This window comes from Solanum dulcamara, chromosome 5 (genome assembly GCF_947179165.1).
Source record: "Solanum dulcamara chromosome 5, daSolDulc1.2, whole genome shotgun sequence".
In the NCBI taxonomy this organism is placed as follows: domain Eukaryota; kingdom Viridiplantae; phylum Streptophyta; class Magnoliopsida; order Solanales; family Solanaceae; genus Solanum; species Solanum dulcamara.
In genome coordinates, this window is record NC_077241.1 from 1,910,905 (window position 1) to 1,930,607 (window position 19,703).

At 33.5% G+C, this 19,703-nt stretch overlaps 2 protein-coding genes and 1 non-coding gene across 3 annotated transcripts; 2 read left to right on the forward strand and 1 right to left on the reverse strand.

The window, feature by feature from the left end:
* Positions 1-1,255: 1,255 nt before the first annotated feature.
* TRNAK-CUU (transfer RNA lysine (anticodon CUU)) lies at positions 1,256-1,328 on the forward strand. Its single transcript has one exon. It is a non-coding gene; the product is annotated as a tRNA-Lys (tRNA).
* A 1,123-nt stretch (positions 1,329-2,451) lies between these two features.
* LOC129888709 (uncharacterized) lies at positions 2,452-8,671 on the forward strand. The gene is made up of 9 exons (XM_055963686.1): positions 2,452-2,805; positions 4,540-4,605; positions 4,683-4,760; positions 4,847-4,879; positions 4,983-5,065; positions 7,496-7,557; positions 7,655-7,709; positions 7,972-8,042; positions 8,133-8,671. The coding sequence occupies exons 1-9, from the start codon at positions 2,535-2,537 to the stop codon at positions 8,164-8,166; spliced, it is 753 nt and encodes a 250-aa protein (XP_055819661.1). The 5' UTR covers positions 2,452-2,534; the 3' UTR covers positions 8,167-8,671.
* Positions 8,672-9,899: 1,228 nt separating this feature from the next.
* Positions 9,900-11,822, reverse strand: LOC129890322 (uncharacterized). Its single transcript, XM_055965889.1, has 2 exons — positions 11,700-11,822; positions 9,900-10,826 (listed from the first exon to the last, which is right to left on the reverse strand). Exons 1-2 carry the CDS (start codon positions 11,787-11,789, stop codon positions 10,227-10,229), a joined length of 690 nt encoding a protein of 229 aa, XP_055821864.1. The 5' UTR covers positions 11,790-11,822; the 3' UTR covers positions 9,900-10,226.
* Positions 11,823-19,703: the final 7,881 nt, after the last annotated feature.

Here is a 19,703-nt window from a genome sequence, read left to right on the forward strand (position 1 = left end):
TTCTTTTTTTAAAAAATGTTTCTTAAAGGGGGAAGAACAAAGACTAAGAAAAAGAAATGCAACGCATGTTCCTTGCTCAATAAGTTGAAATGGGCAAGACACGCTAAACTCGAAAATGATGGTTGTAGTACAATGCCCATGACTATATTCTTTCTCCATTATATAGTCACGAAGACTTGAATCCGAAACCTTACTTTGGTTAACAATGATGAAGGGGATTTCAAATGTCTTACCATACTGACCCTTTAATTATATAAGATGTCGTATTTTTTTATATTTAAAATTTGAATCTGAAACCTTTAATTGATTAATGATGATGAAGAAATTTCAAATATCCTTGATGACAGAAGACGTCGTATTCAATTTATAAGTAAGAAAAAAGTGAAATGGAAAGCAAGAAAATATGTACCAAGTTTAAAACAATAAACAGTAATTCATACTGTATTAGTTTGAATTAAGACAAATGAAGTATGTTGATGGGTATATTTAAAAAGAAGTTCCAACCATTTAAGCTTTATCCACACCAACAAAATTAATAATAACATAACTTAAATTAGTATTAGATACGATGGAACCAGGGTCGGAGACATCCTACAATCAGTGGTTCGAACCCCGAACTCCATTCGGTGAAAAATTATACTCTTTATACATAGTTAAAATAATTTTACGTATATATATATATATAGTAGATGTTGAACCTCCTTCGACTAGTTCATGTGTCTACTTTTTTATATTTTGAACTTCTTACTAAAAATTCTGGCTTTGGCACCGGATGAAACGATTAGCACTTTGAATCTTTTACAAATGCCTTTTGTTTTGAGCTATTAATAGTCGAGTTAAATTTGATGTATCATAAGAAATTTGTCTTAGTTTTATATAGTAAATACCAAGACAATCAAAAGCTTGATCTAGGCTTATAGCAATAGGGGACCAACTCACACTATAATTGTCAAATCTCTAACCATTTTTATCAAATAAAGACAATGATTAGAGAGACTTATTCTCAAATTTTAAATGTTTAGGACATTATAGTTGCTTTGTTTATCTGCCCCACGAAATGAAGAGGTCCAAATTAACTATGTCATTTTTTTCTAAGCAAAATTAACTAGCAATACTGGATGAATAGAAAGTTGGGTTGATTACTGTATTAAACTACGCGCTAAACTAGATTCCACCAAGGTTGTTGGTCAGTTAAGACAACAAGATGGTTGTTGAATTGAAAGTTATTAAATTACACAATGTTACAAAAACAGAAGCCCGTCTAGCTCAGTTGGTAGAGCGCAAGGCTCTTAACCTTGTGGTCGTGGGTTCGAGCCCCACGGTGGGCGTTATTTTTATTTTTATGTTTAGGTTTTTACTTTTGTTTTAACTTGTAGGAATAATTGATATATTATCTTGGTATAATACATAAATATGCCTTTTAACTTGACCTCATTTCACATTTATGCCCTCCAACTTTGTGTGTGCACAAATAAGTACTTAAACTTATATGAAATTAAACAAGTAGACACACATGTCCTATGTGGCACAATCAACGAATGTCTATTTATTCAAATTTTGAATAGTTAAAGTGTCTACTTGTGCATTAGTAAAGTTAGAGGTCATAGTTGCCAGCCGAAGTCAAGTTAATGGTCATATTTATGTATTATGACTGTTATTTTTTGTCGCTCAAGGGTATAATTGAGAATAACGAGGTTTCAAATTTTTTTTTTTTTAAAATATCATTATCTCCTATCAATAAATAACAAATATAAATTACATGTTCGATCCATGGGATCAATCACTAATAAACATCAAGATAAATTGGGTATCATATTTCTTGTGATACTGCCTTTTTCGACCCCTCCATAAATGTGGAATACTTCATATACTATGTTCATGCAAAATTGCAAAGGCATAAACATTATGGAGTAAATTTTATACATTTTCATGCAAAATTTAATAGTTTAACGGTCTATGATATTTTTCTTAAAGCAACAAATGAGCCCCCCCCCCAACAACCACATTAATGTCATTACATTAATTCAAAAAAGGTATTGGATATTTCGGGTTTGTGCTTAATGAATGAAAAATATGGATTCTAATTGAGTGTTTATCTTTTTAATTAGCGATAATAAATTATAGTTTCTATTCTTCTAAACCTCATTTGAGGAATTACACTAAATGTGTTGTTGTTTGTTTGTTAATAATGAACGTTAAGAGGTATGATCTACTATATACATCATATCATTTCTAAATCGTATTTGTGAAATTAAATTAATATGTTATTGTTTATTTATTTATTAATAATAAGCGTTTATAAATTGCAGAATAATAATTATCGAACATCGAATAAGAAACTAAGAAAACTGAAAAGTTTAACACGTTTTATTTTTAATTTGAAATCTAAACAATAAAGTTTATAAAGATTAGTTTTACATATTCAAAAAGTAAATGAAAAATACTAAACACGATACTAATTATTTTAAAATCTTTTATAGTGAACTTTGGGTCCCCTAGGGTTTAGGCCACTGTCGTCTTCTTCTTCCCGGAAAATGGCAGCGATCCTAAAGCAGACGACTAAGATCGCCGGAAAATTGTTGAATCCTAAATTGTTATCAGCAACAGCCGTTAGTGGGACTCGCTCAATCTTCCCACGCGCCACCGTCAGTGGCGGTGCCGTTCGGTTTGTGTCGACATCAGGTTTCAGCTACCTAGAGAAGAAAACAGCTCCTCGGCGATTGCCGGCTGTTTACAATTACCTTCTTCAAGCAGATGAACGAACTCATTCTACCGGAAATGAACCTATTCCGAAAATTACCCTAAGTACTCTATAACTCAAACTCAATTTTACACTATATTCCCTTCTTCACTTTGTTTGATGCTTTTGGTTTATTGAGAGTTTAATTTGGTGCATTTTTGGAGCTAAATTGGGCTAGATTACTGCATTTGATTAAAACTAAAGCTCATATATTTAGAAACTGCACGAAAAGTATTATAAGTTGCAATTATACTCAGTAAAACAATGGTGAAGAGGTATATTTCAAACTAATGCATTAATCAATATGATTTAGCTCCAAAATGTCTGGCACTGTTTCGTCAATTATGGTTTATTATTATGAGAGTTTAATTTGGTATATTTTTGGAGCTAAATTGGGCTAGATTATTGCATTTTGATTAAAACTAAAGCTCATATATTAAAAAACTGCGTGAAAAGTATTATAAGTTGCAATTATCCTCTGTAAAATGGTAAGAACAACAACATATCACTTGTAATCTCACAAGTGGAGTATGGGGAGGGTAGGTTATACGCAAACCTTAGGCCTACCTTTGTGGTGTAGAGACTAGAGAGACTGTTACTGATAGACCCCGGACTCTGTGAAGTATTTTTTAAACAAATGCATTAATCAGTCTGATTTAGCTCCAAAATATCTAGCACTATTTCCTTACTTTTGGTTTATTATTATGAGAGTTTAATTTGGTTATGAGCTAAATTGGACTAGATTTCTGCATTTTCTTAAAACTAAAAATTTGATATTTGGAAACTGTACGGGTAGTATTATAAGTTGCAATTATCTGCTGTAAAATGGTGAAAAATATATATTTTGAAATGTTAACCAAAGTTTACTTAGTTTGAATCTCTGGAAGGGAAATAATGCTAGAAATGTTGGAGCTAAATTCAATGCAATTGTTTAAAATTAATAAGTTAGATGTTTGGATAACTACAAGTTGCAATTATTCTGAGATAATTGCTTAAAATTTTTTTAGTTTTGAATCTTGAGAAGCTAATTGTGTGAGTGGTCAAATATCTTGGGGATAGAGGGAGTATAGAAGTAAGTTTAGAGTAATATAAACAGAGTTTTGTGACACCTTGAGTATTGGCGAGGAAATGAATCTATTTGAGCTACTCTTGCACTGTTGCTACAATGGTGCTTTGCATCACTTGCTTAATATTTTGAATCTGCCTCTGTCTGAAGTTGAATATCTAGATTCTATTTCTATTTGGGAGATTAAAAGCGTCTTATTTACATGAAATCTATTAGGCCATGTGGAATTGAGAATCTAAGTTTGTTACAATGCTCTTATCTTCAAATGAGTGATATATTTTGCATTGGTTCTTCACTGCAAAGTTTCAGGAGCAGTTGGTGGGTTCTAATCTTTGATAAATGATATGAAGCATTGATGTTTCATAAGGTTATTAGGTAGATTCAGGGATGTGACTATACAGCATCCACTATCCTAACACCTCTTTGATTTGGTTGTTTTATGTTGAGCTGACAGTTTAGGCTTCAGTTCATCATCATTTGATTAATTAAAAATCAGATTACAGAAGGATGGTGTTTTAGTGTGGGGGTGGTGGGTGGGGAGTAGAAAGTACACGCCGTGCTGCTTTGTTTGACATTAATGTGTTAAGAGTGTGCCACTTATACAATTGCTATCTCGTAGATTGTTGCAACCATATGGCCTCTATTTGAGATGAGCTGTAAAGCAGCGTGTAGGATGTTAAACTTGTTAAGTGTGAGTGGTACAGCTTCTTCTCATTGTTACCTTGACATGCAGGTCATGTTTCTGTGAGCTTTGCGGGATATGTTGACACTAGAAGTCATACAGAAGATACTAATACAGGTAGATTTCTTTTTGATTTACAATATTGGACAACATAGACAGCAAATATGTCTGAGAAAATTGGTTATTGTGTGTAGCGAGCACAAAGGCTAAGAAAAACACGCCTATCAAGAAGAAAGGGAAGAAAGGAACTCAGAAGCAAAATACGAGCACACGTAAGGAGTTATCTGAATGAATATGTTCAGCAGTTACATTGACTTTTAAATTTGTAATTATTAATGAAGTTGTTTTTCTTTTGCAGCAAACAAAGCTCGTATGAGAAGTATTAACACAGGTCCGTTTTTTTTTTTGATGAGGTAGTTCTTTGACTTGACATGACATGTGAACAATATGTCCTCCGTAAATGCTATCCCTAAGACATTTGTATTTATCTGCAGCTGGCACAAAAATTATTATGAAGCTTGATGTGAAAAATGCTCATTGGTTAAGTGAAAGAGTCAGGGAGAGGATCATGCTCATGGTTAGTTCTTTTTTTAATTTTTAACATTATGTCCTTGAGGAAATGTCACGTGTAATTTGGTTGGCTGTGCTTTTGTTCATCTTGCTTTCATTAATTCCAGATTTCCATTCTTTCTCTTATTCCAAATTGACTTCATGGAAATAAAATAAGTTTCTTATTGTGTTGAGAGATATTATTTTTTGAAGATGCAAAACTCATTTTTGTACTTTTGCTTTCTTGGTACTAGGTTTAATAAAACATCATTATCTTATAATTTTTTTTAAGAATATTTGTATTTTGGAATTTTACTCTGAGAAAAGTTCAAGTGGAATTAACTAGACCTTTGAATCCTAAAAGAAGACTAGACTTTTGAACCTTTATTGTGTATGTGTCGATCGTGTGCCATCTGGTTGAGTGGCTATGACTACATGTTAACTCCTTATCCTAGTTTGCAGAAATATATAGTTGTAGCCCCCTTTATTCCTTTTGTTATTTGCAAGCACTTGAGAGAATAGGTATGACAAGTATGACGAGGTCAGAGCACATCTATGGAACATTATGTGGCTACCCAGTTTTCCAGCACTGCAGAGCTCTTTATGGTCCTCTAACGTTTGAATTAAAGGACATTGACTGAGGTCGAGTGATCTGGTTAGTTTGGTGACCTTGTCTATTCCTACACCTTTAACTTGAGAATTAGCTTTGTGAAATAAGAAAAGATAAATGGTTGTCGGAATATTGTTAGTGTCCATCCTGAAAAGAACTATCAGATCATAGAATACAGGGAAGGGTGAGGTATCCTACCATAAACAACCCTCAAGTTATAACTTTGGTTCTAATAAATGGAAGAAGATAAACTAGAGAACTGTCAGGAAATACTGTTAAAAAGGGCGTTTCAGGTGTATTTCATAGTGGGGAAGGGAAAGTGGTTGGTCAGGACGTCAGGTTTTCCAAATGCAATTTTTTCTCCTACTTTGAGAATTCAAGTCTCTAACTTTTCTGAGTTCACATGTTTCTGGCAATATTAAGATAAGTCAGGATTGTTGTATTTACATACAAGATCATATGGGGCTTTGACAGATGGTTAGGGATAGGATTTTGAGGAGGTGGCATTCTACATCCGTACTTGTCTCCTATGATTAAGGCTGGAATTTGGCTTAATCTTATATGTTCATGCCAAATGACTTTTTGCCTTTGTGTTTCAAATAAATTATGATATCAACAGTTGCTCTTCCGAATTACATCTCAAAGTTATTGAAACAAGATTGAAATAAGAAAAGAGTAAACTTAAACTAAACTGATTAAACTCTGTTTGGTGGGGCTGCTGAAGGTGAAAAAAGAGCAAAGAGATGAACCATTTCCATCCTTGTGATAATTAAGTTTCTCTCCCACTCTATGTATTCTAAAACATCCTTTAGTAGAATTGGAAATCTTACTATGAGACTTCTCTTTGGAAGGTGGCAGATGTGTTTTAAATTTGTTCACATGGAATTTTGACCCATCTTACTTTTAATATTGATCATAATGCTCAGAGTGTTTCACTCCCTTGTTGTTCCTTCAACGTATTTACTAGTTACATACGTATATTTATTTATATCCTTGACCTGGGCTTTAGTTCTTATCGATCCCAATCTTACTTTTATGGAATTTCCTAGAATAATAGTTTCTCATTGTGCATGCTTCTGACATTTCTCAAACAACATATATCACTTGGGTGATTTGAGGGGTTCTGTTGCAAGCTGAGTTTCACGTCTGAGAAGCATTTTCCTTGCAAATTTATTTCTACCTTTTTTAAGTCTCCTTGGTGTGATGCAGTGCAACTGAGGGGTTTTATTACTCTTAGCAAACTATCAAACAATTCTTATGATCTGAAGAAGAAATTCATTTCTCTTAATATATGGCTTTGTCCAACAAAAAAAAAGAAGAGAAAATAAAGGTGTTATCTTTTGACAACATAAAATTTTAGATGAAGTGATTGCGCGTTTCAACATAGAATTAGAGCAGGTAAACATTTTTTAGTCGAGTCTCACCAATGCATGTTAACTAATATTTTCATGTGCCTGGCCACTGCAAAGGATCAGGCGCGTGTGAGGGAGCATGTTGTAGATAAATTAATAAAAGTATTTCTGCGCTCTTGTGGATGGCTGTACCTGCTGTAATACTAATTTAAACAGTCTTGATTAGCCACTAGTCAAGACAACACATTTGTTTTTTCCTTAATCATCCATAAGTATGATTCCACATGCTAATACTAGAGATTAGAGAATTTAAAGCTTATAAACAAGCCATATGTATCTGATTGGAGATGGATGTCACAGGCAATATCTCCTATCTCAATTGATGTAACTATAGACATATCTGCTGGTTCTGATATTAGGATGTCAAATTCAAATCAAGCCGTCCTCTTCTCAGCAATTTACAATAGGAAAATGACTTTCTGATGGCCATGAACAGGAAAAGACTCGGATCAAGGATGGGGAGCTTGTGCTTACTTCCACTAAGACTAGAAAACAAGAGTTAGAATCTGCTCTCTAGTGATTTCAAATTCTTTCTTGGTTTCTTTTGCTTGTCTTTGCCATGCAATAATACTATCCTGCTCTGTTTGTTTTCTAGGAATAATTTTGAAGATGTTTTGGCCAAAAAGCAGAAAGTGCTTGGGAAATTTCAGGTATTATTGTGTGTATTTTCCCACAAAGGTAGTATCATATATACCCAAAAAGGAGGAGATTTGCTATATAAAAATCTCTAATTAGATTCTGTTGGACTAGTGCATTTATATCATCTAAATCTAGCAGGTAGAACAAGGACAATGAACCACATATCAGTACAGTTGATAGAGTGTTATTTTGAATGCTTTTGCTTGTCATCCTTAATTGCCTGTGATGCTTGTTGAGCAAAACTATTAACCACTTCTGCTGGTGATGAAACAGGAAATAATTAATGCTGCTTCATATGCTCCGCTACCACCTTCTGACGGGCTTGTGAAAAAGATTTCCAAGTTGTAAGATCTCTTCACCATTTTCTTCTCTGCAGTTCCCGTTTTCGCCACTCTTTTGTATCTGTAATCTAGTACCAATTCTTACTATTTCAGGGCTGTTATGGGGAAGGAAAATAATTTTGCATGAGAAGGAAGTCTATGTGATATAAAAAGAAAGCTCGCGGATGATGGATTTGTGAAATCAAAAGTTTACTGAAGAAACTCTGGTTTGTAGTTTCTTCTGCTGTTGATTATAATTCAAAATTTGTGGATGAAAGGGTCCATGTGCTAGATGACAGGAGGCATATTTTTTGTTTCTTTTAATCCACAACTGACTCGATGACACTTTCAAAGACGTCGTGTATTAGCATCTACCATTTTTCATAAGATATGGTTATGTTATTCTCATAGGCTGTAACCACAAATAATCCATTGTTTCTAAGAACATGAACTTCTAGGACACAGAAAATTTGAGGTAGATGTGGTTGACAGATTGCACAGAGTTCTTTTGAGTTAACTTAACATACTATGTGTTTATATTTTGTGTCTAGCGCGTTCAAATTATGTGCCCCGAACATGGATACTAGTATGTCAACACGATGAAATTCGAAAATTTTGGGCAAGAACTGAAGTTATAACTTATCTGCTGCTAATTAGTTTGTTCTTACTTCTTTCTTTGAATGAGTGTTTCTCGTTATAGCAACTACCAATGTTGATATGCATCATGCAGTTTGATGTTAACACTCTATAGATCATTGGAGGTTTTAGAAATGATTGGCTGTCATTATCACCATGATCATCATTTATTAAGTTGGGGTTGAAATGATTCTATCAAAGACGACTCCGTTTTCGGGGCTTGAACCTGAGATTTCTAGTTAAGAATGAGGGGTACTTTGTACCCCACCACAACCTTTAAGGATCGTTTGGTATGAGGGATTATTTTATCATGCATTTGGTTAGTAGTATTAGTTAATCCTGTGATTATTTATCCAATCATTTGTATCTGTGATGGGATAAGTTAATAACTAATCACGTGAATATCCCAATTTGTAGGATAACTTTGTCGATCATATCCTCCATACCAAACGACCCCTTAATGACATTGATACTACTTTGCAATTAGCAACAACGGCTTGTTGGCAGTCTCACAGAGTTAGCAAGAGTAAGTTAAAGCGACAAGGAATAGGAAGGTGACTCTTGTGGATTGCCCTTTCTTTTCCTTTCCTGGGCTAGGTAACCGTTAATGGAATATCCGAAATTTCTTCATCTGAATGAGCCAAAAAAGAGTGCCAAACTCTCTTTGTTTCGGGATCGAAAAGGAAACACTTGCGCGGATTACAGGTGACAGTTACAAGAATGGCGGGTAAGTTAACAGTACCCGACAACATTTAGGGATGTATGTAGACCCTATTCAGTATCGTCTTTGTGAATATTAATGTGTCCTGTCTTTCATGTTGTATCCCTAAGGTTACGATCCGTTGGGTTGAGAAAGGAACTGTGGCTTGTTGACAGTCGAACAGAGTTAGCAAGAGTAAGTTCAAATGCTCTTTGTTGATCAACCATATCAAGAACATCGCCTGTAGATGTTAAAAGTGCGTGACAGTCATCTAAAAATTTAATCTGTTAGATGAAATGGTCTCACTGTTAAACGTGACATTAGAATAAGCAGATGTACGGAGAGAAAAGTCATATGCCCATTCTCTCTTTTACCATCTTCTGGAAACCAATTCGCTCTACCTTGTTCTGCATAGTATTTTGACCTATTTTTTACCTGCCTCACTTTGTTCGTACAACTCTCACCCCAAACCTGTTCTGCTCCGTTAAAGTTTTCTTTTATTTTTTATCCACTTAAGAAAAAGAAATGCAATCTTTCATGGCACATCAATTCAATCTTCTACTTTTCCTTTTGTTTCAAATGCTATCAAACAATATACAACTCCAATGCCAACAAAATCACACCAGCATAAACCCAACTGGCAAACCAAATATTCAACTTTGTGAGGATCTAATATACATAACCCAAAAATGCCCAAAAAAACATTTTAAAAAATGAGAAGAAATCTATGAAAAAAATGCAAAAGAATTCCACCATCTAATTTCTTTCCATCTGATTAAGTCTTGGTAACAAACTTACTCGATACCTATATGTAGATAGAGGGTACTTGAAGAATTAGTTGAGGTTTGCACAAATTGATTAAACACCTAAATTCACTTCCGAATCACAAACTCCTCACCAGATTCTCTATCAAACCTTCTAATCCATTTCCTTTCCATCCTCCCACCGGAACCAATCTTTCCGGCTCCGGCAGCCCCTACATGAGCAATATCCAATCCTTTTCCGACCGGTAAAAAAACCGACCGAACGATTCTTGATTTTCCGTCAAGAACACTCCTCCATCTGAAATCTGAAACAGCTCTGGAACTCACATTTTTACATACCAAAACTGCTCCCCTGTTTCCTAATTTAACCACCTTCAATATCCTCGAAAAATCATTTTTTTCACAATCCAACACCAAAAAATCGATCCCCGTTAATGTCTCTAATGTTTCCTCCGGCTCACCGATAACAATTTCCGGTGACATTCCGGTGATTTTATCCATAATTGATGATTCGTACTCTGTTTTTGAATCTTCGTTTGGGACAATGCAAGTATGCCTACCACCTGTTTGATGAATTGCGTTAGAGAGGCCAATGCTGGTTGATGTAGCCCCGCCTCGAGACCACGTCTCTACGATCATCTGCGCGTCCCATCCTGCAGCCATGGCTGAGATTAAATCTGCTTCGGTGGATTCTTGCAATAACTCACACTGCAAAATGATCGAGAAAATGAGGTGTAGATTCATAATAGGCATATAGAAATTATTGTACGTAACATCAAAAGTGTTGATTTCAAAAGATGGAACATCTAATGTAACTTATTGGATTGTTGCGAGCAGAAGGAATGGGGTGCACTCTGGGAGAATGGATTTATTAATGAATTGTCTTATTGGGAATAACAAGAGCATTTCTTGGAACTCAAAGTTTCATATCTGAAGCGAGTTTTCATGAAGTTGCTTTAATTGAGAAATGGGAGAAAATGTGTGATCTTTCATGGAAATACATGAAGATTTTATATATGGGGAAAAAGACACGAATAAAGAGGAATAACAAATCGATGAAAAAACATGAAACTATTCTATTTCAATAAAGGTATTGGCTAGTTTTTCCTGCCAAAGAAAAAAGATACGAATGAAGAGGAATAACTAATCGATGGAAGAACATGAAATCCTTCTGATTCAATAGAGGTAGGATAGACGGATGAGAGAAATAAAGCATGTGAATGGTTGGATTTTGCGAGCTGTTCCATTCACCACTAGACATGATTTCAAAAGTCGTACGAGAATGAATACCACATAAAAGAATCAAGACCAGACACCCTAGTAGAACGTCTAATAGATCCATTCTGAATCAACCAAATTGGTACATAAGTTGTAACATAAGAAAACCACGAAAAAATAGCTTTAATTGAAACAAAAACTTGTCCTTATTTGAATTAAGACATGAATGATGATGCATAATTTGAATGAAAATCTCAATAAAAAAGGGAATGGAAATGGAAATAATACATGTATAACATCTCTTTTGAACTCATTGACTCTAAATTCTGAATTCGTGGAACAAAAAATGAAGATTAGACTTACCGATTTAACAGTATCAAGATAAGCTTTAGATGCTTTGTCAGGAGACCAAACCAACTTCATCTCTCTCTGAATATCTTGTTTATGAATCATATTTGTAATTTTTGTGTGAAATTTGTGAATTTCTTTACACCAAAGTTTGAAATTATATGTTAGCACAATGTCTAAAAATGTGTTAAGAGTTTTATAGGAGACAAAAAAGAAGTTAAATTAATGAGTTTCTAAAAAAAGCATGAAATGAAAAGGTCAGTTTTTAGAGAGTTGACATTAAATCCAGGCAAATCCAACGTGGGAGGATTAGAATTAAAATTTGTAGATTTAATTGGAATCTTTCCTTCTTTTAATATATGCCTCTAATTCTTCTAACTCTAAAAAAAAGTAAGTTTTTATCCTAACTAAGATAAGAAGTAATTCTACATATCAAATATTTAGTAATTCAAAAATTAGACAATAATCTATTATAACCGATTAAATTGTATTGACAATTTAAATATTCTTTATATATTAGTGAGAGATTTTTCTTGTTGAAATTACATCGGATATATTGTTGTTATTAACTATTAATGAATTGTTTGCTTTATGCACTAATTATGAGAAGATTGCCATTAGAGGATTGCTTATAAATTGTTATGAGGTGATTTATAATGAAGAATTGTTATACATAAATTACTTGTTTTAAAATGAAAATTTTATCTTTAGATAGTTTAATCTCTACGATGCTTATACACATATTGTTATCCAATATTTCATTTTGTATAAAATAATACGTAGATATTCATTTAACCGAGTACGGACATTACTTAATATCACCAATCAAGTGTTCTATTAGTTATCTGGCAATTAATTTTTCTCATTTTATGAGAAATTTTATATTGATACACGTATTTTTATTTTAAATTCTATTCCGCGTAGAATAATACGATCGAATCTTTTGCTGCCAATTTACATATATTTATCTATACTTTGTGCTCATTGGCCGGTTACTTGGTGAGATTGACATGTCATGTCTATCTCCTATGACCATATCTTTTCTATTTTTGGATATTTTTATAACTCATTACTTGATTAATTCGAATTCGTTCGTACATTAAAGAATAATGTATTTTCTATTAGGATTTTATAAAATATCTTATCCATTTACATCATAATCATTGAAAGTTAAAGTACTTGGATGATAAACGGAATTACCATTTTTATTTTTATAAATTCTGAATTTTATCATAACATCTTCAAGTACTAATAGCCATTTAATATAAATGCATAATCTAAACAAAAATTACTAAGTTTGATAAAATCTGTATCTACATTCTATCTTTTTCTGACTTGGATATTTCACTTTTTAATGATGTAAAAGTAATTTGTTATTTCAACTTCAACCTGAAATATAGAAAGTGAAATATAGAAATCAGAGGAAGCTGTAAAAGTAATTTGTTATTTCAACTTCAACTTGAAATATAGAATTTGAAATTAATGACACAATCCAATCTGTTTGATGCTTCTTCGGCCAAATACAATATATAAGTGGGACCTGCACTGTGAGCAAGCTTTACGAAAAATCTTTTCTTTTTTTCAATTTTGAAACAACTTGGGCGAAATAGGATTCTACCGAGAAATCATGAATTTTTTTAGTTTTCTCCATTGGTTACTGATTGAGCCACTGGAATGGAATGAGATAAGAATTTCTGAAGATTTTTCCATTCACTCGCAAAACTTCAACTATTTCTTTTGTTTCAATTTCATATAATATTTTTTTCAACTACAACCAAAATATTGTCCAAATAAACAAGATATATTCCTATTGACTTTGAGCCATTATCTATTTCTCACTCAATATTAGTCGGTGAGTTTTGCCAATGTTAGTTTTCCCCTAGGACTTACTCTTTTTTTGTTGTAGTGTCAAAGGTCAACTAGGATACACACACCTACTAATACTATAATTAAAATTTTCTATAATAACGTCATTTGTTCGAATATTTTTTTATTGATGTAGCAAAATATTAATTATAAAAAACATATAATATATAACATTATATTTGTGTGTGCACACACTTATTTATAAGTGAAAGATTAAGTATACATTAAGTTGTATATATTTCAGAATCCACTCTGTTGATTTAGAGCTTGCATCGTTTAAGATTATATATCTACTATCTTTGTTTCTCATTCGAAATTCATTGTCTACTTTAAGCCTCTAATAATTCGTTGGCAGCGAAAAATTCTACTTAAGGTTAAAGCTCCTTCTTTATTAAAGACGACTCTATTTTCAGAACATGATTATGATTTTATCTGACATTTCTTTTTTGTAAGATTTGGTGAAGCTCCATAGGTCAACAAGGACCACCTCCTTTGCTACTATATTTATGTATTTTTGCCGCATATTCTGTTGTTTGAAAAGAGAAATTTTCAATTCACATTTCTTTAATTAATTAGTAGTATTGGTGTTTTTAATAATTTCACTTAATTTAGTATCCAGTGAGTATTTTGTAAACTTCCATAAAGTCGGCGTAAGTGAAAGTGATATATATATATTTTTTAAAAATAAGTACATAGATACCATAGCTTAATGTATAAGCTAAGGTTTTAAAACTATTTTTTCTTTTAATATATAATTTTATAGTGGTCAATAGTTTAATCGTAACCGTGTAGCCATTTAATAAATAATCATCACAACATAAATGAGTTTAATTGTTTTTTTGTAAGATTTGATCATTGTTAAAGAGATAATTTTAGTATTTTACATACTCTTAATTTGATATTTTGTATATAAATACTGAAACATAATCGAATTTTTCGACATAAATTCAAATCAATAAAGCGAATATTAAATATTGAGCGAAAAACCCAACAAATAAAATAAAAATGAAAAACCTTCATAATAAATAGCATCACTTGGTTCTGAGCCTTCCTGCACTCCACCACTCATCTCTTCCTGGGTTCTAATTCCTCAAGAAGTGTCTAACCAACCTTCAAAATAAAAGGTTGAAATTATCAAGAAGACACTCATTGACTATCTCACGAAACATGAATTTAGGTTTATATCATTTTTTGTGTGTGTATTTATGAATTTTTTGAAATATGTGTGAGCGATTCAGTTTGAGCTTAAATTTGTGGGTTCAGTAGTGACAACCTATTAAATGATACTCATTATTTAGAAATGTAGATGTTGCTTTTTTTTTGGAGTTTATAAATAACGGAACAAGAATTTAGGGATTATCTCAATTTTTCGTGTGTATTAGTCCATGAATTTTTCAAAATATGTGTGACCGACTATGCTTGAGCTCAAAGTTTATGGGTCCATTGATGACGACCTCTTAAATGATACTAACTATTTTTGATAGGTGGACATCCATTTATTGGAGTTTCTATGCTCCAAAATAGGAATTCATGACTATCTCAATTTTTCATGTGTTAAAGTCAATGATTTTTTGAAATATGTGTGACCGATTCTATTTGAGCTCAATTTGTGGGTGCATTGGTGATGACCTAATATATGTCGTGAATCATGTCGAGGCTACACGTACTGCTCTCTAGGTCATTACGAAGGGTCCCATAAAGGCTTTGGAAAAGTTTGATCGAAAGCCACACATGAAAAAAATTAGAAAATCCCTTAATTCCGCTTGAGTGACTCCTAAATGCTATAAATATGACGTGGATAATGTCGAGGCTACACGTACTGCTCCCCTGGGTCATTACAGAGAGTCACGTAAAAGGCACAGGAAAAAAAAATTGAAAGTCATACCACTAAAATATTCATGGGCTAACATGAAAAATGAAAAAATCGCCTAATTTCGCTTGAGTGGTCCCTAAATGCAATAAATATGCTGAGGATCATGTAGAGACTACACATTAAGGAGGATCCCGTAATGGTTTTGGCAAAAAATTGATCGAAAAGCATATCACCAAAAAAATTATGGGCTAAGAAACACGAGAAAAAAAACGAAGAGAAAATCCTCTAAATTTGCTTTAGTGGCCCCTAAATGCTATAAATATGCCATTGATCATAGTGAGGCTACGCATACTGCTCCCCAGGGTTATTACGGAGTGTCCCATAAAGGTTTTAGAAATTTTTTGACTGAAAGTCATATCACCAAAATATTCATGGGCTAACACACACGAAAAAGAAGAGAAAATTGCTTAATTTCGTTTGTGCGGCCCCTAAATGCTATGAATATGTCGTGGATCGTGTCGAGGCTATATGTACTGCTCCATCGGGTACATACAAAGGGTCCCATAAAATTTTTGAAAAAAAAAACTAACGTAAAGCTATACCATCAAAATATTCACGGGTTAACATATATAAAAAAATAAATAAGAAAATTGGTTAATTCTACTTGTATGACCCTTAAATGCTGTGAATATGTTGTGGATCATTTCGAGGCTAACATATTGCTTCCATAAGTACTTAAGGAGGGTCCCATAAAGATTTTGAAAAAAATTAACCGAAAGTCGTATCACTAGAAAATCATTGAGTTGCCTCTAAATGTTATAAATATGTAGTAGATCATTCCGGGGTTACACATACTGCACCCTTGGATTATTATAGAGGGTCCTGTAAAGATTTTAAAAAATTTTTGACCGAAAGTCATATCACCAAAATATTTATGGGCTAAAACACACGAAAAAATATATATATGAGAGAATCGCCTAATTTCGTTTGAATAACCCATAAATGCTATAAATATACCGTAGATCATGCCAAAGCTATACGACTTCTCCCCTCAAATTATTACGGAGGGTCTCGTAACGATTTTGGAAAAATTCCGAACGAATGACCTATAACCAAAATATTAATGGACTAACACCCACGAAAAAAAATATGAGAAAATCGCTTAATTTTGCTTGAGTGGCTCCTAAATGCTATAAATATATCGTGGATCATGCCGAATCTACACATACTGCTCCCTTGGGTCATTATGGAGGGTTCTGTAAATATTTTAGAAAAAAATCAATCAAAAATCATATCACTAAAATATTCATGAGTTAACACATACGAAAAATGAGAAATCGCCAAATTCCTCTTGTGCGGCCCCTAAAGGCTATGAAAATGCCATAGATCATGTCGGAGTTACACTTACTGCTTTTCCGGGTATTTACGGAGGGTCCCATAAATGTTTTTTTAAAAATTGACCGGAAGCCATATCACCAAAATATTCACTGGCTAACGCACATGACAAAATGAGAAAATTACCTAATTCCGCTTGTACGGCTCCTAAATACTATGAATATACCGTGGATCATACCGAGGCTACACGTACTCCTCCCCTGGGAACTTACGGAGGGCCCATAAAGGTTTCAAAAAGAAATTGACCGATAACTATATCACCAAAATATTCATGTAATAACACACACAAAAAATAAGAAAATTATCTAATTCCGCTTGTCGGCACCTAAATGCTATGAATATATCGTAGATCGCATCGAGGCTATACATACTTATCCCCCGAGTACTTACGGAGGGTCTCATAAAGGTTTTAGAAAAAATTTAACCGAAATCAATATCACTAAAAGATTCATGGCTAACACATATGAAAAATTTTTAAAAAAATGCGTAATTCTGCTTATGCGGTCTCTAAATGCAATGATAATGCCATTGATCGTGTTGAGGCTACACGTTCTACTCCCTCAGGTACTTATCGAGGGTCAGATAAAGCTTTCAAATTTTTTTTGACCGAAAGTCGCATTACCAAAATATTCATTTACTAACACACACGAAAAATGAGAAAATCACCTAATTTCGCTTATTTATCATTGTGGAACATACCGAGGCTACACGTACTTCTCCCCCAAATACTTACAGAGGGATCATAAAGGTTTCAGAAAGAAATTGACCGAAATTCATATCACCAAAATTATCATAGGCTAACACATACAAAAAATAAGAAAATCATCTAATTCCACTTGTTAGCCCCTAAACGCTATGAATATGTCGTGGATCGTGACGAGGCTACACGTACTTCTCCCCAAATACTTACGGAGGGACCCATAAAGGTTTGGAAAAAAATTGTCTGAAAATCATATCACCAAAATATTCATGAATTAACAAACATTAAAAATAAGAAAATCGCCTAATTCCACTTGTGCGGCCCCTAAATGCAATGAATATGACGTGAATTGTGCTGAGGCTATAAGTAATGATCTCTCGGGTACTTACAGAAGGTCTCATAATATTTTTGAAAAAAATTAACCGAAAATCATATCACCAAAATATTCATGGGCTAACACATACGAAAAATTAAAAATCGCCTAATTCTGCTTGTGCGGCCCCTAAATGCTATGAATATGTCATGAATAATGCCGAGACTATACGTACTGCTCCTTTGAGTACTTACATAGGATCCCATAAAGGTTTAAGAAAAAAATTTGTTGAAAGTCATACCACCAAAATATTCACGGGCTAATAAACATAAAAAATGAGAAAATCAATTAATTTCTCTTATGCAACCTCTAAATGATATGAATAAGCCATAGCTCATGTTAAGGCTACACTTAATGCTCCCTCTGTTACTTACGGATTATCCTATAAAGGTTTTGGAAAAATATTGGTTGAAAGTCATACCACCAAAATATTAATGTTTTAACATACACCAAAAATGAGAAAATTGCCTAATTTCATTTGTGCGCCCCCTGAATGCTAAGAATATTTCGTGGATCATATTGAGTCTACATGTATTGCTACCCAGGTACTTACGGAGGGTCCCATAAAAGTCTGAAAAAAATTAACCGAAAGCCATATCACAAAAATATTCATGAATTAACACACACATAAAATAAAAAAATTGTTTAAATCAGCTTGTGCAACCCTAAATGATATAAATATGTCATAGATTATGCCGAGGCTACATATAATGCTCCCCTGGATACTTACGAAGGGTCCCATAAAAATTTGAAAAAAATTTGATTGAAAACCATATCACCCAAATATTCATGAGCTAACACACATGAAAAATAGAAAATCACTTGATTCCGCTTGTGTGACCCCTAAATGCCATTAATATGCCATAAATTGTGCCGAGGCTATACGTACTTCTCCCCCGGGTACTTAAAGAGGATCCCATAAAGGTTTCGAAAAAAATTAATTCAAAATCATATCACAAAAATATTCATTGGTTAATGCACACAAAAAAAATCATCTAATTCAGCATGTGTGATCCCTAAATGGTATAAATATGTCGTAGATCATGTCGTAGTTACATGTAATGTCACCCCGAATACCTACGAAGAATCCCATAAGAGTTTCAAAAAAAAATTGGCCGAAAGCCAATTCACTAAAATATTCGTGGGCTAACACACACGAAAAATGAGAAAATTGACTAATTTCGCTTGTGTGGCCCCTAGATAATATTAATGCATCGTGGATCGTGTTGAGGCTATACGTAATGATTCTACGGATACTTATAGACGGTCCCATAAGGGTTTTGGAAAAAACTTAACTGCAAACCAGTTCACCAAAATATCCATTGGTTAACACACACGAAAAATAAAACAATTGTCTAATTTCGCTTGTGTGGCCCCTAAATACTATGAATGCGTCGTGGATTGTGCTGATGTTGCACGTACTAATCTTCCAAGTACTTACTAAGGGTCCCATAAGGGTTTTGAAATTTTATTTACCTAAAGTCAGTTTACCAAAATATTCATTGTTTATCACACACAAAAATGAAAAAATTACCTAATTCCACTTGTGCAATCCTAAATGCTATAAATGCACCGTGGATCATGCTGAGGCTGCACCGTGGATCATGCTGAGGCTACCAAAATAAGGGTTTTGAAAAAAATTTGACCAGAGGCCAGTTCACCAAAATGTTCATGGGTTAACATATACGGAAGATAAGAAAATTGCCTAATTCTATTTGTGTGGTCCCTAAATGCTATGTAGGTGTTGTGGGTCGTGCCGAGACTATATGTACTGATCCTATGGAAACTTACGGAGGGTCACATAAGTATTTCAAAAAAAAAATGACCGAAATTCAGTTCACCAAAATATTCATGGGCTAACACACACGAAAT

Bases quoted from the DNA above. Each gene is read 5' to 3' on its own strand.
- LOC129888709 (XM_055963686.1), top strand. From the start codon at position 2,535: ATGGCAGCGATCCTAAAGCAGACGACTAAGATCGCCGGAAAATTGTTG. The intron at 4,880-4,982 runs GTCCGTTTTTTT...ATTTATCTGCAG, and splicing joins TATGAGAAGTATTAACACAG to CTGGCACAAAAATTATTATG. The intron at 7,710-7,971 runs GTATTATTGTGT...GTGATGAAACAG, and splicing joins AAGTGCTTGGGAAATTTCAG to GAAATAATTAATGCTGCTTC.
- LOC129890322 (XM_055965889.1), bottom strand. From the start codon at position 11,789: ATGATTCATAAACAAGATATTCAGAGAGAGATGAAGTTGGTTTGGTCT. The intron at 10,827-11,699 runs GTAAGTCTAATC...ATCATTTTGCAG, and splicing joins ATCTTGATACTGTTAAATCG to TGTGAGTTATTGCAAGAATC.